The sequence below is a fragment of the Gambusia affinis genome, linkage group LG04 (genome assembly GCF_019740435.1).
Source record: "Gambusia affinis linkage group LG04, SWU_Gaff_1.0, whole genome shotgun sequence".
Lineage (NCBI taxonomy): Eukaryota > Metazoa > Chordata > Actinopteri > Cyprinodontiformes > Poeciliidae > Gambusia > Gambusia affinis.
Genome location: NC_057871.1, coordinates 8,831,943 through 8,845,289, shown reverse-complemented (window position 1 = coordinate 8,845,289; position 13,347 = coordinate 8,831,943). Strand labels below are relative to the sequence as shown.

At 38.6% G+C, this 13,347-nt stretch overlaps 1 protein-coding gene across 3 annotated transcripts in view; it reads right to left on the bottom strand.

Moving 5' to 3' along the window:
* The window catches only part of pax5 (paired box 5), a 65,709-nt gene extending 52,704 nt beyond the window's left edge, over window positions 1-13,005 (bottom strand). For all 3 annotated transcript variants that reach the window (XM_044115169.1, XM_044115168.1, XM_044115170.1), the window contains exon 1: window positions 12,669-13,005. In XM_044115169.1, the coding sequence (XP_043971104.1) occupies window positions 12,669-12,714 (46 nt within the window). In that variant the 5' untranslated portion in view covers window positions 12,715-13,005. The remainder of the gene's footprint in view (window positions 1-12,668) is intronic.
* Window positions 13,006-13,347: the final 342 nt, after the last annotated feature.

Here is a 13,347-nt window from a genome sequence, read left to right as displayed (position 1 = left end):
GTGAGGAGATGGAGAGGAATGACTTGTGACCCACAAAAAACCTCTAGATACCTATTTATTCACTTATCTGTGTATTGACTGTTGGTATTAGGCGTTCAGACTCTCACATTTTTTAGAGGGTTAAGGTATTGGGGATTATATGTTTAAAATTTATTTTCCAAACCTATAAATACTGATAGGGGCTAACGCAGAGGCATTCGCGTCCTATAAAGGCATTTGTTTATCAGGAGCTGTATGATCACTGCCGGCCTAAGGAATAAGCAAACTAATAAGCTGCTTATAGCTCTCAGGCCAACAGGGGGAGCCCAAGAACACATGACTTCTCATACAAGACACAGACCTTAAAGGAAGGGAGACATTATGCAAAATAAACTTTTTTTTTACTTCATATCATATTAGAATGTTACTCCCTCATCAAAAACATACTTGGAGTGTTGCTTTCATTTTTTTCATGCATGTTTGAGAAATCCTTGAGTCTCCCATGGCAACCATTGGGAATGCCTAAACGTTAGTTCTCACATAGCACTGCCTATTTACTCAAAGGAGAGCTGCAATCTCAAGTCGAGCTTCTGCCTCACAGAACAACCTCCCTCTCAGCTCCTCCAGACTAGCAGCAGCAATTAGCAAATACTTAGTGGAACTGTGTGTCTACTAAGATTATCAGACAAACTACGTCTCGATCCAACTTCCATATAAGAAAGGTTGGAAACGGCATAATGAGAAGCACTGTTGTGAGGCACAGTATCAGAAAGAGCCTCTATCTCTTTTCTTACAGAGACAGAGGCCCAAATTGCAAAGTCAAATTAATTCTCTTAAATTTTGATTGACATGTTCGGCATTTTTATACCAACTGACGGTAACATAGTTACATAATACAAATAATATCCCCCACCTTCAAAACATCAAATTTGTTTGCAAACTTGTTTGAAGCACATTTCAAAGACTCTTAAATAGCATTTTTTCATGAGAAACTCTAACATTTAAATTTATTTGTGATTTAAACAAACTGTTAGCTGTATACCTAGTAAGACCTTATTTATCAGAGTAAAGGGAGTTTAATATTCCCTTTACTCTTTGCAAGGCCTAGTGTTATTTTGCATTTCTAAAAAAAACTACAAATCATAAGTTTCCTTTCACTTTGTAATTATGAATTTCTTTGAGTTGGTCGATCACTAAAAACCTCCCACAAAACCTTCGAAGTTTGTGACTGCAATTTGATTAAAAGTAAAAAATAAAGATGCTGAAAGATGCTGTATTTACTTATGTCATCAACAGTGCACAATATGTATTGTGACGTCAAACCAAAAACATTTTGTAACATCCTCTGTTCAGTTATTGGCTTTCTGAAAATAAAGGTGCTAAACGCTCAACAGATAAATCATCACCTAAGAACACTTTGTAAATTGTTATAGTATTTCTATTCTACTCTATGTCCTGTTATACTTTTTCGAGTGAGTTTATGTCCAAGTCCAACAAATACATTACGGTACTGTCTTGCAGGAATTCAATCAACAGTGTCCTGCTCAGTGGGTATTGTTGCAAATTAGACACCAAAATCTTGCCAAATTAGGGGTTTGGGTTTTTAGGAGTCTTTCTCTCAAAGCTGTCTCTGGAGAGAGGAAGGTGTTGGCAGAGGAAGCAGCTTCATTTTCATCCGTCTGAATCAGAGAGAGGCAGAGCCAGCCAGGAGAGACCCAGGGGGTCATTATGCATCCCTGTTGTATTTTATTTATTTACCCTTTATGGGCGCTGACTTATAGGAACCCACCACCTCCTTAAATGTTTGATTGATTCACTGTTTCTGAAAACGGAGAAGAAAAAAAAAATTACTAAGATAAAGCAGAATATATTGGAACTCCCCCATCCAGAAAATAAGCTCCATTAGGGCTCTCTGTCTCTTTCTTCCTGCTACATTCCTCAGTGTCCTTCTCTCATCTCTCATCTGTCTCGTCACGGCCTGACGACTTAAAAATACAGCCACAGAGAAATGGCAAACAAAACACCACAGATTCTCGCCTTTTCTCAATATTTTCTATCGTGAAAGAGAAAAAAAGGCCAGAAAGAAAATAAAAAGGGTGGATCTGTAAATTACTTTTGACTGAAAGCTGCTTGGTATAGTTGCCTCCAAGAATACTGATGAAGCAAATTTACTTGAACAAACAGTGGCTAGATAGATGTGGCTGCCATGTTAAAGGTGGCCTGTGATGTTATTCTGCATTTCCTTTTTTTTTTCCAACCCGATTTTGGAAAAATAATTATGTTTGGGAGAGAAACAGGATAATAAACTGCTATAATAATGGTGTAGAAGCACAGAGCATCTCCAGAAAGATTAACAAGAAAAGGACTGCTCATAATATTAGAGTGGTGCTCCAAAAGCCATTTAAGACTATTTTGTGATACTGTGAAACTTTACATGTATTAACAGGCATGAATAAATAAATAGATAAATAAATAAATAAATAAATAAATAAATAAATAAATAAATAAATAAATAAATAAATAAATAAATAAATAAATAAATAAATAAATGTGACTATGGGGCCAGGGATAAAGAAGCAGCAGCAATTACCAGTTTAAAATGTCAAGTGATTACAATTATTTTTCATCAGATTGTAAAGTTTGACTCAGCCTGATTAAAATCTGTCCTTTTTTTACGAGTTTGTACAAAGTAGATTTATACATCTGCTCACCAACGTAAAGGCCACAGCCTTGCGCGTTTAATATTCACCATACCTTCATTACCATTACAATGCATGATTATGAAATTCAGCTCATTATCATCACAATTACCTGGAATAGATTTTTTTCTTTACATATATGTTACTCGCTGCAGACAATACCCCCCCCCCCCCCCCCCCAACTCTAGAATCGGGAGCTTATTCACCTGAACTACGCAAGAAAAAAAACACACAAAAAACAACATAAAACCTCATAATATATATTTTTTAAACTCCAAAACATTAAGAGCAACCTTTTTAGTAAAAATGAATAAATAAATATCTTAACATGGTTGAATGTTTAAGGGAAACTGTTATTTGACGGAGAGACACAAACAATGTGCAGCATATTCCCTGCTGAGCTGAACTTTGGGCCTTTTTACGCACAAGCAGCAGCAGCAGCACACACACAGAGGGGAGACAGGCGCACATCCAGAGTCGCGCAACATTTCCACGCGTCACACTCGATTCCCCACGACCTCTTTCTCTCCCTACCTTTGACATTTTTTAAGGTGTAATCGTTTTAAACCGTCTCCGCGCTCTGACATATATAACTTTAGCTCCGCTGGTTCGCCGTCAGCCCTGCGGATCATTGGCTTCTGGTGAAATGGCGCGGAAGAGGAAACATGATTCGTTCTAGCGCTGAGGTGCGTGTGTGTATTTTTTTTCTTTTCTTTTTTTTTTTTAAATCTCTTTTCTTTTTTTCTTTTTAATCCGGCGGGATAACACACCGTGGGAAGCCCTCTATATCAGTCACACATTCTATCCGAAAATAACCTGCAGCAGCAGCAGAGAACCGAGGAACAACCAAACATAAAATGCGAAAGGTGTGAAGGATGCGCTCATGCAGTTTTGAGAGAACTAACAAAAGACAGAAAGGAAAATCCAATGATAAAATAAAAAAAGATAAACATTTGAAATTAAAAAAAATAAAATAAAAATTAACTCAAAAATGAAACTGTGCATTTATTCGTATTGGTGTGAAAAAATAAAAAGGATCAATTTCTGTTCCCTGATTATGAGTGAAGATATATAAAATATTACAATTGTTTTTTTTTTATATATATATATATAATTCAGTTATCCGATAAGACAATATCATAAAAATGCCCACTATTTTGAGTATAAACACAAACAAAAAGTATGAAATAAAAAGTATGTTCTCTCCTGCGCAACACTGATAAAACAGTGTTAAAGGTGAACTAATGAACTGGCCTAACAATACGCAAATATTTTATTTTGGCAAGTTTACATCCACATTTATCAGTAGAAAAGATTTTACAGGTAAAAGTATAAAATAGTTTAATTCAGACAAATTACAAAGACTTTCATTTGATTTGTCATCTATGTAAAAAAAAACAAACAAACACACAATTGGTTTGTCAATGAGCCATAAAGTATTGGTAATTATTTTTAAATCTGCTCTAAGTTGTATGTAAATCTTTTCCTGAAGCTAACATTCATTGGCCACTTGTCATCTTATACCTGAATCAAGCATCTCAGGTATAAGATGCTTAACTTGCTAGCAAGTCTGACATTAGCATTAGCATTGTCGCTAAGCAATTTAGTGGCAGATACAATTTTAAACTTTAAACCTTTCTATCCAGTGAAATGGTAGTACTCAATTTTCACTTTATTAATTAATAATACACATATTAGCCATAATGTTCTCTGCTGGTCACGCACATAACCAATGAGAACGGACTAACTGAACTAATGTAGCGTTCGTTTCTTTCTAATCAAATGTTGAAGTACAATTTTTGTTTTACAAATATTCAGCACATTATATTAAGAAATTAATATGCTTAAATAGAAATTCAACAACTTCTAAGGCTAATAATAACCAACCACCAAAATTCGTTTTTATAGTGCAGCCCCGCATAGAAAATTACATCTTGAGGAAGGAACAAAAAGGGGAGAAAAGAAAAATATGCATTTAAAGCTATTTGTACCTAAAAGTGATCTCTTACATTTTTTAAAATAATAGCTCTAAGTTTGCCTTAAAAAAAAATAAAAGTTCTGCAAATAAAAATGAATGATGTGCTATTGCTAAGGCTAACTGATTCAAAGTGAGCCTAACACACAAAGCAGTGTCCGCCATCACTGAATGCCCAAGTTGCTCCCCCCACTACATGAGGTTCCCCCTGCGTGCAGCAGCTGTTTCCCTCAAGTCTTCTGGAGCCAGACTGTGACCTGTGAGCAGAAGCTGCACGTGCCTTAACCTGTGGCTCTGACTGCACTGCAAAAAGGACTTTTGGAAAGAATTGAATGTTAGCCATTAAGAATATTTACATTTGAATCAAGCACATTAGTTTGTGAATGTAATGTAAATAAATTATTTATCAATAAATTATTTTATTTCGTTATGGGTCAAAGATATTGGTATTCAAAGTCCAGCATAAAAAGTAGGGCTTAGACTCTTCTGTGTCGCATATGATACGTATGTATTCACTCAGTAAAAGTTAATGCATTTGGGTTGGAACTGAAAAAATCTATAAAATTTAAGCAAAGTTAACTTTGGCAACATTCCTGCTGAAGTGTAACAAGAGGAGCTTCTCAATAACCCCAAGAGAGTCATCGCCACGAAACGGCACATCTAGACTAAGGTACTAAAATTAAAATATTCACATTCCAACATTTTAAGAACAGACCTACAAAGGTTCTCACTATTTCTGTAATTTAATATGTCATAATTATGAGACATTTTTTTGGTTATATTGGACATCTTTCTCAGTTAGAAATTAACACATTGAGTTGGAGTAGTAAATTTAAAGAAAGGTCGAGAGTTTCACACATTTCTTTAAGCAAATTTTAACTGTTAAACTTGTATACGTTTTTACTCAGAAATACTGATTATAGTCTGCCTAAATTAAACAAATGCAAATTGTTACACCGCTTCCCCTGGTGAAACTGAAACAGAGCGTTTAATCAGAACCTAACCAGAGCTCTACTGTTCTGGTACTGTTTGTGGATCAAGTTCAGCTTTTAGTCAAGCTTTGATTCTCTCTCTCTCTCTCTCTCTCTCTCTCTCTCTCTCTCTCTCTCTCTCTCTCTCTCTCTCTCTCTCTCTCTCTCTCTCTCTCTCTCTCTCTCCGCCTCCTGTCTCTCTCATTCTCTTTCACTTTTCCTCCATCACCCCTCTTTCACTCCCTCCCCTTTTGACCTCCGCACCTCCTCTTCTCTTCAAACCGTAGAAACACAACAAACCGTCTCCTACAAAGCAGAAACGGCGACGAAAACAACACAAAGCGGGCCTGCAGAGACCGCACTTCATCTCTCTATTCACAGCATCGCCAAACTCATGCCAAATTATTCTCATGCATCGTATTCGCAGAGCGCAGGACTGAGAACCCATCATACTTTAAACAATGCAACAATGTGTGACTGATTAATACAACACCAAGAAACAACACTGGGAAGAGTATTCAATAAACTGTTATGTTTTATTATTATTATTTAAATGATTTTGAGTTGCCCATATGCAAAACATTGGATACCTTCCAAAATAAAAGAGGTAGTTTCGTGATTAAGATGTTCTGCGAAATTTGGACATTTAGACTTAAGCGGTAAATTGTCTGATTTCAGACGGGTACATCAACATCTTCAGTATGCAATAAATCATGAAGCAACTTCATCTCAGTTATGTTCTTAACTTCAGTTAAAACGACACAAATAAAGCAGTGTGGTTTTTCTGTGGACGCATGCAGAGCTGGTGGTGTGAGTGGCTTTTGAGGGCCAGTTGGGATCATGCAGATGAAGGGAATTATAACCAAAAGAACTTACTGTGCATCGCCGCGAACGGGTCGTGCTTACAATGAATCTCCATCGGTGCAGAGAGGGGGCTCCAGGGCCCTTTAAGCAACGAGAGGATCTTAAAAACAACACCCGCTTAGGTCTTCCACTTTGCGGGCTATGATGACAGATGGGACCTCCAATGACTAAAAAGGCTTTCCTTCAAAAAGATTGTTTTTTTTTCTTGTTAAAAAAAAAGACTGTTTAAAGGTAAAAGCAACACGTTTGATCGAAAAGTTAAAATGAGGCGTTCAAACATCAAAAAACTAAAAAAATAAAAAATAAATAAAATAGAAGGAAGGAACAATTGGAATCACAGCAGCGGATTAGTTGTGGTGTCTCCTGAACCAGAGGAGCTTCTGTCTTCCTTTCTTCTGCTGTGGGTCAAGTAGCGCCAGTCCCAGGTCGGCAAAAATATGTCTAAGTTTTTAATAATTATTAATCCAAAACACGAAAAATAAACAAAATACGTAAAGCTAGGAAAGTATGACTATTTTGCTCTTTTTTCTTGTCGGTCTGCTGACCGTGAACAGCCCCCCCACCCCCCGTACTTTCACTGATGGAGGCACAACTCTCCCGTCAGTCTTTTAGAAAATAATGAATCAATAAATAAAATTTAACAATTAGGCGCAAAAGGTAGAACAATTCTTTACAGATCCAGTGTTTCCAGGTTGTCATATGCACATTTCTTCTTTTCTTTATAAATCGTCCTCGGCAGCCGTTCTCACGTGAAGATCCCCCTTCAGTTCAGCGTCTGAGTGCGGACAAGCGATCACATCATGCGGTGTCATATCCAACAAAAAATGTCACGTGCCAAAAAAAAATTAAGAATAAAATGTAAAAATAAATAAATATGCAAATTCAGTCAAAAACAAAAAGGAAAAAAAGCACTTTGTGGTTCAAGTAAAAAGCCTTAGACTTCAGATGTATCTTCGTTCTGTCACCTCCTGAGTGGACCGGGACGCGCTGCACAAACCGGCTCCCGGTGACTGAGTGAGTTTTAGAGGCGAACCTCTTCAAGTCAAATCGGAATTCAAAAAATGTTTCACTCCGCGCTCATGTTTAGGAGACAAAAACCCCCAACAACACCGAACTGCACATAAGCGAGCTTTGTTGTTGATCTCGAAATGACCAGCCTGCCTGCGCGCAGCATCCGGCGGCGGCGCACGGCGCGTTTCAGGACCTGCTCTCTTGCGGACAGCGCCCGCGCTCCCAGCCCCCTGGAACCCTAACCTGCGCGCTGCCCGTCACTCACCGCGAAACCAGCCAATCACTGTTCGAGCGCTATCTTGACGTCAACACCAACCCCGGTTCAGCTCGCCGTGGGCAGCGAGGGGGGTGGGGCTCGGTGATTGGCTACAGCGAATCCCGTGCGCCAATGGCACCCCGCATGCTTTCTCCTTTGACCAATCGTCAAGTCACTCGGTGAGGGAACGCAGTAAATGATATTTTTAATTTCAATTAACGAATTATATAAAAACGCATTGCCTTTATAGCTATTTGCTTTTCAGTTTATTGGGTGTATTGTGTAACTGCTAATTAAGTGAGTATTAAAGCAGAGGCGCTTTAATGAAGGCATGCCGTGTTGGAGGAAGGAATAAAAACAAAGTGAATCGAATGAGAGACTTGTATTTTAAAATGTTATATGTATATTTAGCACAGTGTAGGATGCAAAAATCTTTTTTTTGTCATATTTGGGCCTACAGGGGTGAGAACGACCAAGAGCAAACACTTACTCCTGAATAATTCCTCTTTCTTATTTTCTTTCGTCATCCTCCTCCATCTCAAGGGGTGGGATCTAATGAAAAACATATGAAACATGCATCCCGTCTCATTACCTAATTGATCCAGACGTATGTATGCTTTTAATGAAGAGCAAACACACACTCCAAACTGTCAGGTTCGATGTTCGTCCCAGAAGATTCGCAGAGGCCTACACAAAGCATCTGTGATGTCAAAATACTCAAATAGCCTAAAGCAGGAGAGTTTATTCCTTTCCTCTTTAATCATTTCGGAGCAGGTCGGGTGTATTTCAGAGGAGCCCAAGACACATAATTACGCACTTTCCCATACTATTCATGAAGGTATCAATAAACGAATCTTACTTACTTTATCATAATTATACATGTGGCATTTTAAGGACTCCAAATAAGAGAATGCAGCTTATTTATTTATTTATTTATTTATTTATTTATTTATTTATTTATTTATTTATTTATTTATTTATTTATTTATTTATTTATTTATTTATTTATTTATTGAGTTTATTCTCCAACTGATCTGATGTACATATGGGTAATTTATGATGGCACTAGACTTTCTTAGTATCTAATATTTATATAGTCTGTTGCACATAATTAAAATGTTTCTTTGAATTCCCAGTCTTCTAAGAACCGAACTAAGAAAACTAATTCGAACAAATCACCACGTACTTAGATGTGTTCATCTTGGAAAATGCAGAAGAAATGGAAAAAAAACCCTCTCTCTATTCTGTTTCTAACCTCCCCGCTAAGCTGGAAGCTTCGCATTTCTTGTGAGCTTAAAAATATTTCTTGAAGAATGTAAGTGTCAGCCACGAGGGGGCGTTCAGCCTTGGACTAACAGGCCTACGTGCACACAGGCGCGCGCACACAGTCATTTATTTACAGATAATTAAAATGAAAAGAGTTAGACTCAACGTTACTTTAAAATCCTTCAGTGTGTCCAGTTGGAGGCTGGACTAAGACAGAGGAGTGAAAACATAATTAGCAATCACAATAAACTTCATCATGCAGCATCGCTACTTTTTGATTGGGATCTTGATATATGATTTTTGAATCCTCGTTGATTTTTACGTGTCTGCTGAGTAAATATTTGCAACATTTTTAACGGATCCTCCTTCATATTTTCCATATTTTACATCATTTCTCTGAGGATCTATCAGTGGACTGGGTTTCCTGCAAACCTGAATCATCATCAAGCCAGCTTCTATATACATATTTTGGTTAACATATACAAGACAAAATCAATCGAGATGCCTAAGCCTTACTATTTAGATGGAATGCCTTCTGACAGGCCTCCGGTGTACCAAAGCAGGAAGAAAAATGGCAGTGGTATGAGAAATGTACAAAACCTCTATTACTCACAATAGGCAAGAGTTTTGTTTCTTTCTTTCTTTTTTTTCTTTTGCACTGATTCCTTTTTATTTTCTCATAAGTGATCAAAAGCAGAGGCAACTGCACTGTTGGAGCAGAAAATTCTAAAACACAACGTGTCGTTTCCGTCTTTCTTTTTTTTCCCCCCCTCTGTTTATTTTATTTGCCAAAACTTACGCACCCGTTCCCCACACGTGTATAAACGGCAGCAATCGCTGCTGTCTCTCCGAATTGCAAATTAAATATACAAGCAATTAAAAAAAAACCATCCAAACACAATCAATCATGTATACAAATTGTTGTTGCTTTAGGGTTGTAAATTTGGAGGAAAAACTTCCATCAGGGTAGGACGGTTTTAATCCAAAGCCATTACCATATTTCATTACCTCTGCAGAGCTACAGACGGGAGTTCGGATGGATGGAGGGGGGTTGCAGCTGTTTTGGATACTTTCTTTAGACATTAGTAAGAATGTTGACTTGTGATAATCAGTTGGATGCAAATTGAAGGCAATTGTTGTTGTTGCTAAAATGCCCCCCTCACCCTCCCGCGCCGATCCCCTCCTTCTTTTTCTTCCATCCACCATGAAAGCGTTTTGCTTTTTACTTCCATCGCAGCCACGAAAGGGAAAAAAAGCAATGAAAAATTAATAGCGCATGTTAACTCCGCCAGCTCGTTTATTACACGCCTGCTGACTGTAAACATAATGAGAAAAGCTTCCGTATCTCTCCTTAGGTTTTCACTAGCTTATGAAATATATAAAAGTCCTCACTAATAAATAAAAAACACGGTATATGGACTGGAGAGTGAGGCACCATACAGGTAAAACACCCGCTGCTCCAGCAGTGTGCCCCATCATACCTACATGTTTGCAAATATTTATAAGTTTTGGCATTCCATCTGCCAGAAAACGTGTCTACGAGACGTCCTGTGATGCGCGTAAAGTAAAAACTGAAGCCAGAATTCCAACATGAGATCATCCTCGCAGCCCATTTACGCGCAGTCAGAGCCGACTCAAGGAAGGAGCAAACCTTGCAACTGCCCATGGGTTCAAACTTTCCCAAGAGGGATTAAATGCACACAGGCCACATTTATACCAGTTGTACATAAGTATGAGCCACACTACCACACCTCAAGGAATTTTACAAGACAAACAGCTCTAATTCCTCTCTATTAGAATCCAGTTCATATACCACTACCAATATAATGTACCTCTATCTCTCTCCTTTCCTCCTAACATAATTGCAGGACAAAAAAATGGATCAAAATTTGGGAGAGTGGCTGTATTTTGAAATGGCGGTTATTAACTTTTGCAGGATCTTGAAAGCTTCATTTCTGACATAACCATTTGTACAAAACACTGAATCTTATTTTAAATTCTGAAGAGAAACATAACAAAACTTGAAAATCTGTCGTTGCTTTTACTTTTGCTTCCTCTCAAAGATTGTTTGTGGTGCCCATCTGGCCGCCCCTTACTAAACCGGAAACGCTCCTGTCACCAAGCATTTTTACCAAAAACAGAGACGCGAATGAACTCTCTTTTCTGTCAGGAATGTAACTTAAGTATAACGGACCCCACAGTGACTGAATCAGCATCCAGATAGTGTTGAAAATGTAATCTATCTGAGCGTTTTTACGCGCGGCCCCACCCTTCTGGACGGTGGGATGGGGTCCGACAGGCTATACGCTCTTATTGATCCTCCTTTGTAATCCAAGCACGTATCAAAGTGAGAGGTGAATCGAGAGGCTTTAGGTAAAGGCCCTGGGCCCTCAATACTCTACACATCAACAGAGGAGGGCCTCTATTAAATTCTGATTTCCTCAGTGGTTAAAAAGGTTATTAACCAATTGCCACAAATCCCTCCGCTTTCAGCGTTTATCAGCGGCTAGTGCCGGGTTAGGGCACATTTAGGGGCATTTTTCTATTAAAAGGCCGAAAATTATTTATTTCTAGAAGACAAGGGATTTTACTCGCACGTCAGAGATGTACGTAACATAATAAACTGTTTCTGTCTTAAACGTGTATCATGCATGGCTCACTATAACCAGTATTAAGCAAACATGAACGCATCATTAAGTCAGATTTCATTGCTTTGCAGGAGGAAAAAAAGCTGCATGACGCTCAGCCCGCGTTTAAAGTGGCCAATCACCTGCCCGCGGTTTCTTAATGACAAACGACGTTTTATCAATGTGGACGCAGCGGGCACCGATATGAAATGATGTGAGATCCATTGGGTGCCATAACGAGGTCGATGGCTTCATCCATCGCTGTTTCAGACCCCGCTGTTTTATGGAGCATTAACCTGTTGAATAAAAGAGCTGTAGCCCACATTCAGAAACATGTGGTCCGCGAATTAAACCATCATTTAAAAGCTAAAATAAAAGCCCACTTTCTCAGGAGTGCACAGAAATAGTCGATATGTTCGTGGCATGAAATGAAAGTTGTTATCCAAAAAGAGCAAGTTTGGTTTCCGTGAGATGATTAACACGTGGAGCTGAAACACAAACTTCTCAACATCAACCCGCTTAACTTCTCTGCTCTCATTCAAAAAAATTGAAAAGTTGTGCATCATAAAGTATTTTAAAGTAGTACCGCTAAACCGAAAACGTCGAAAATATTTGCAGTTTTTTTGTTTAGTTTTTCTTTAAAAAAAAAAGAAAAAAAAAGATCATAACATTGAAAATTAGTTCCATGGACGATCATTTTAGTTCTAAACAAACGTGACGACAATCCAAACAAAACTATACAAAACTAAAGACAGAACTTGCAATGGCGTATAAAAGTTTTGCAACAAATGTAGTTTTTCATATTGATGAAATGCAGGAAAAAGTTTTGCAAACTTTGTGAGCGCCAACTCACAAAGTTGAACAAACTTAAACTAAAGCAAAACATTTGTTACCAAAAAATACATCAATTCAATGCTCTGCGTCAGATTGACAAAACCGAGCAATTAATAATCATATCAACAACAATAAAACATGTTTCAGAATATGAAAGAGTAATAGATTGAGTCGGTGTGACCCTACCTGCTCTCCCGAGCCGTAGCGCAGGACTCTTGGGCCCCTGGTCCATGTTACCCAGTTAGAAAAGGGGGAAGGGGATGGAGGAAGAAAAAAAAGGAAAAGAACAAAAACTTTTTTTCCAGTGTTTCCCTTTCTTCCTCTCCCTCTCCCGTCCTCCCTCCCTCTCTCTCTGTCTCTTTCTCTCTCTCTCTCTCTTTCTCTGATTCTCCTTTCTCCCCTTCTTTCCTTTTTTTTCTTCTTTCGTCCTACAGTACTTTTTTTGGGGGCGACTTGTAGGCTGAAATAATTCGACCCTTCCGCTCCCTATTGCACTTCCAGCAAGTGCTCAGTCAGCTGCAACTAAACGCTTTAGGTGGAAAAAAGGCTTCGGGGGGAAGCGTGAAATGATCACGCCGAGTAAAAAAAAAAAAAAAGAGCCACTCTCAATGTGCGCTCATGTCCTTTCCCCTTTTTTCTTTCCGAGCACGCACACACGAATGAAATTGCGCTTGCATGTGTTAACCAGCGCGCGCACCCAGACCACGCAAACTTGCTCAGTATCGCGCAACCCGCACCCTTCCCAGCAGGGCCGCGCCCCCTCTTTCGCATCTGTTACCAAGTTCCACTTTACTAAACTTTCCCGCCCCCGACCAGCTCTCCTTCTCTCTCCGCCATTCCCTCTTTTTATGTTAGATTCATTTCC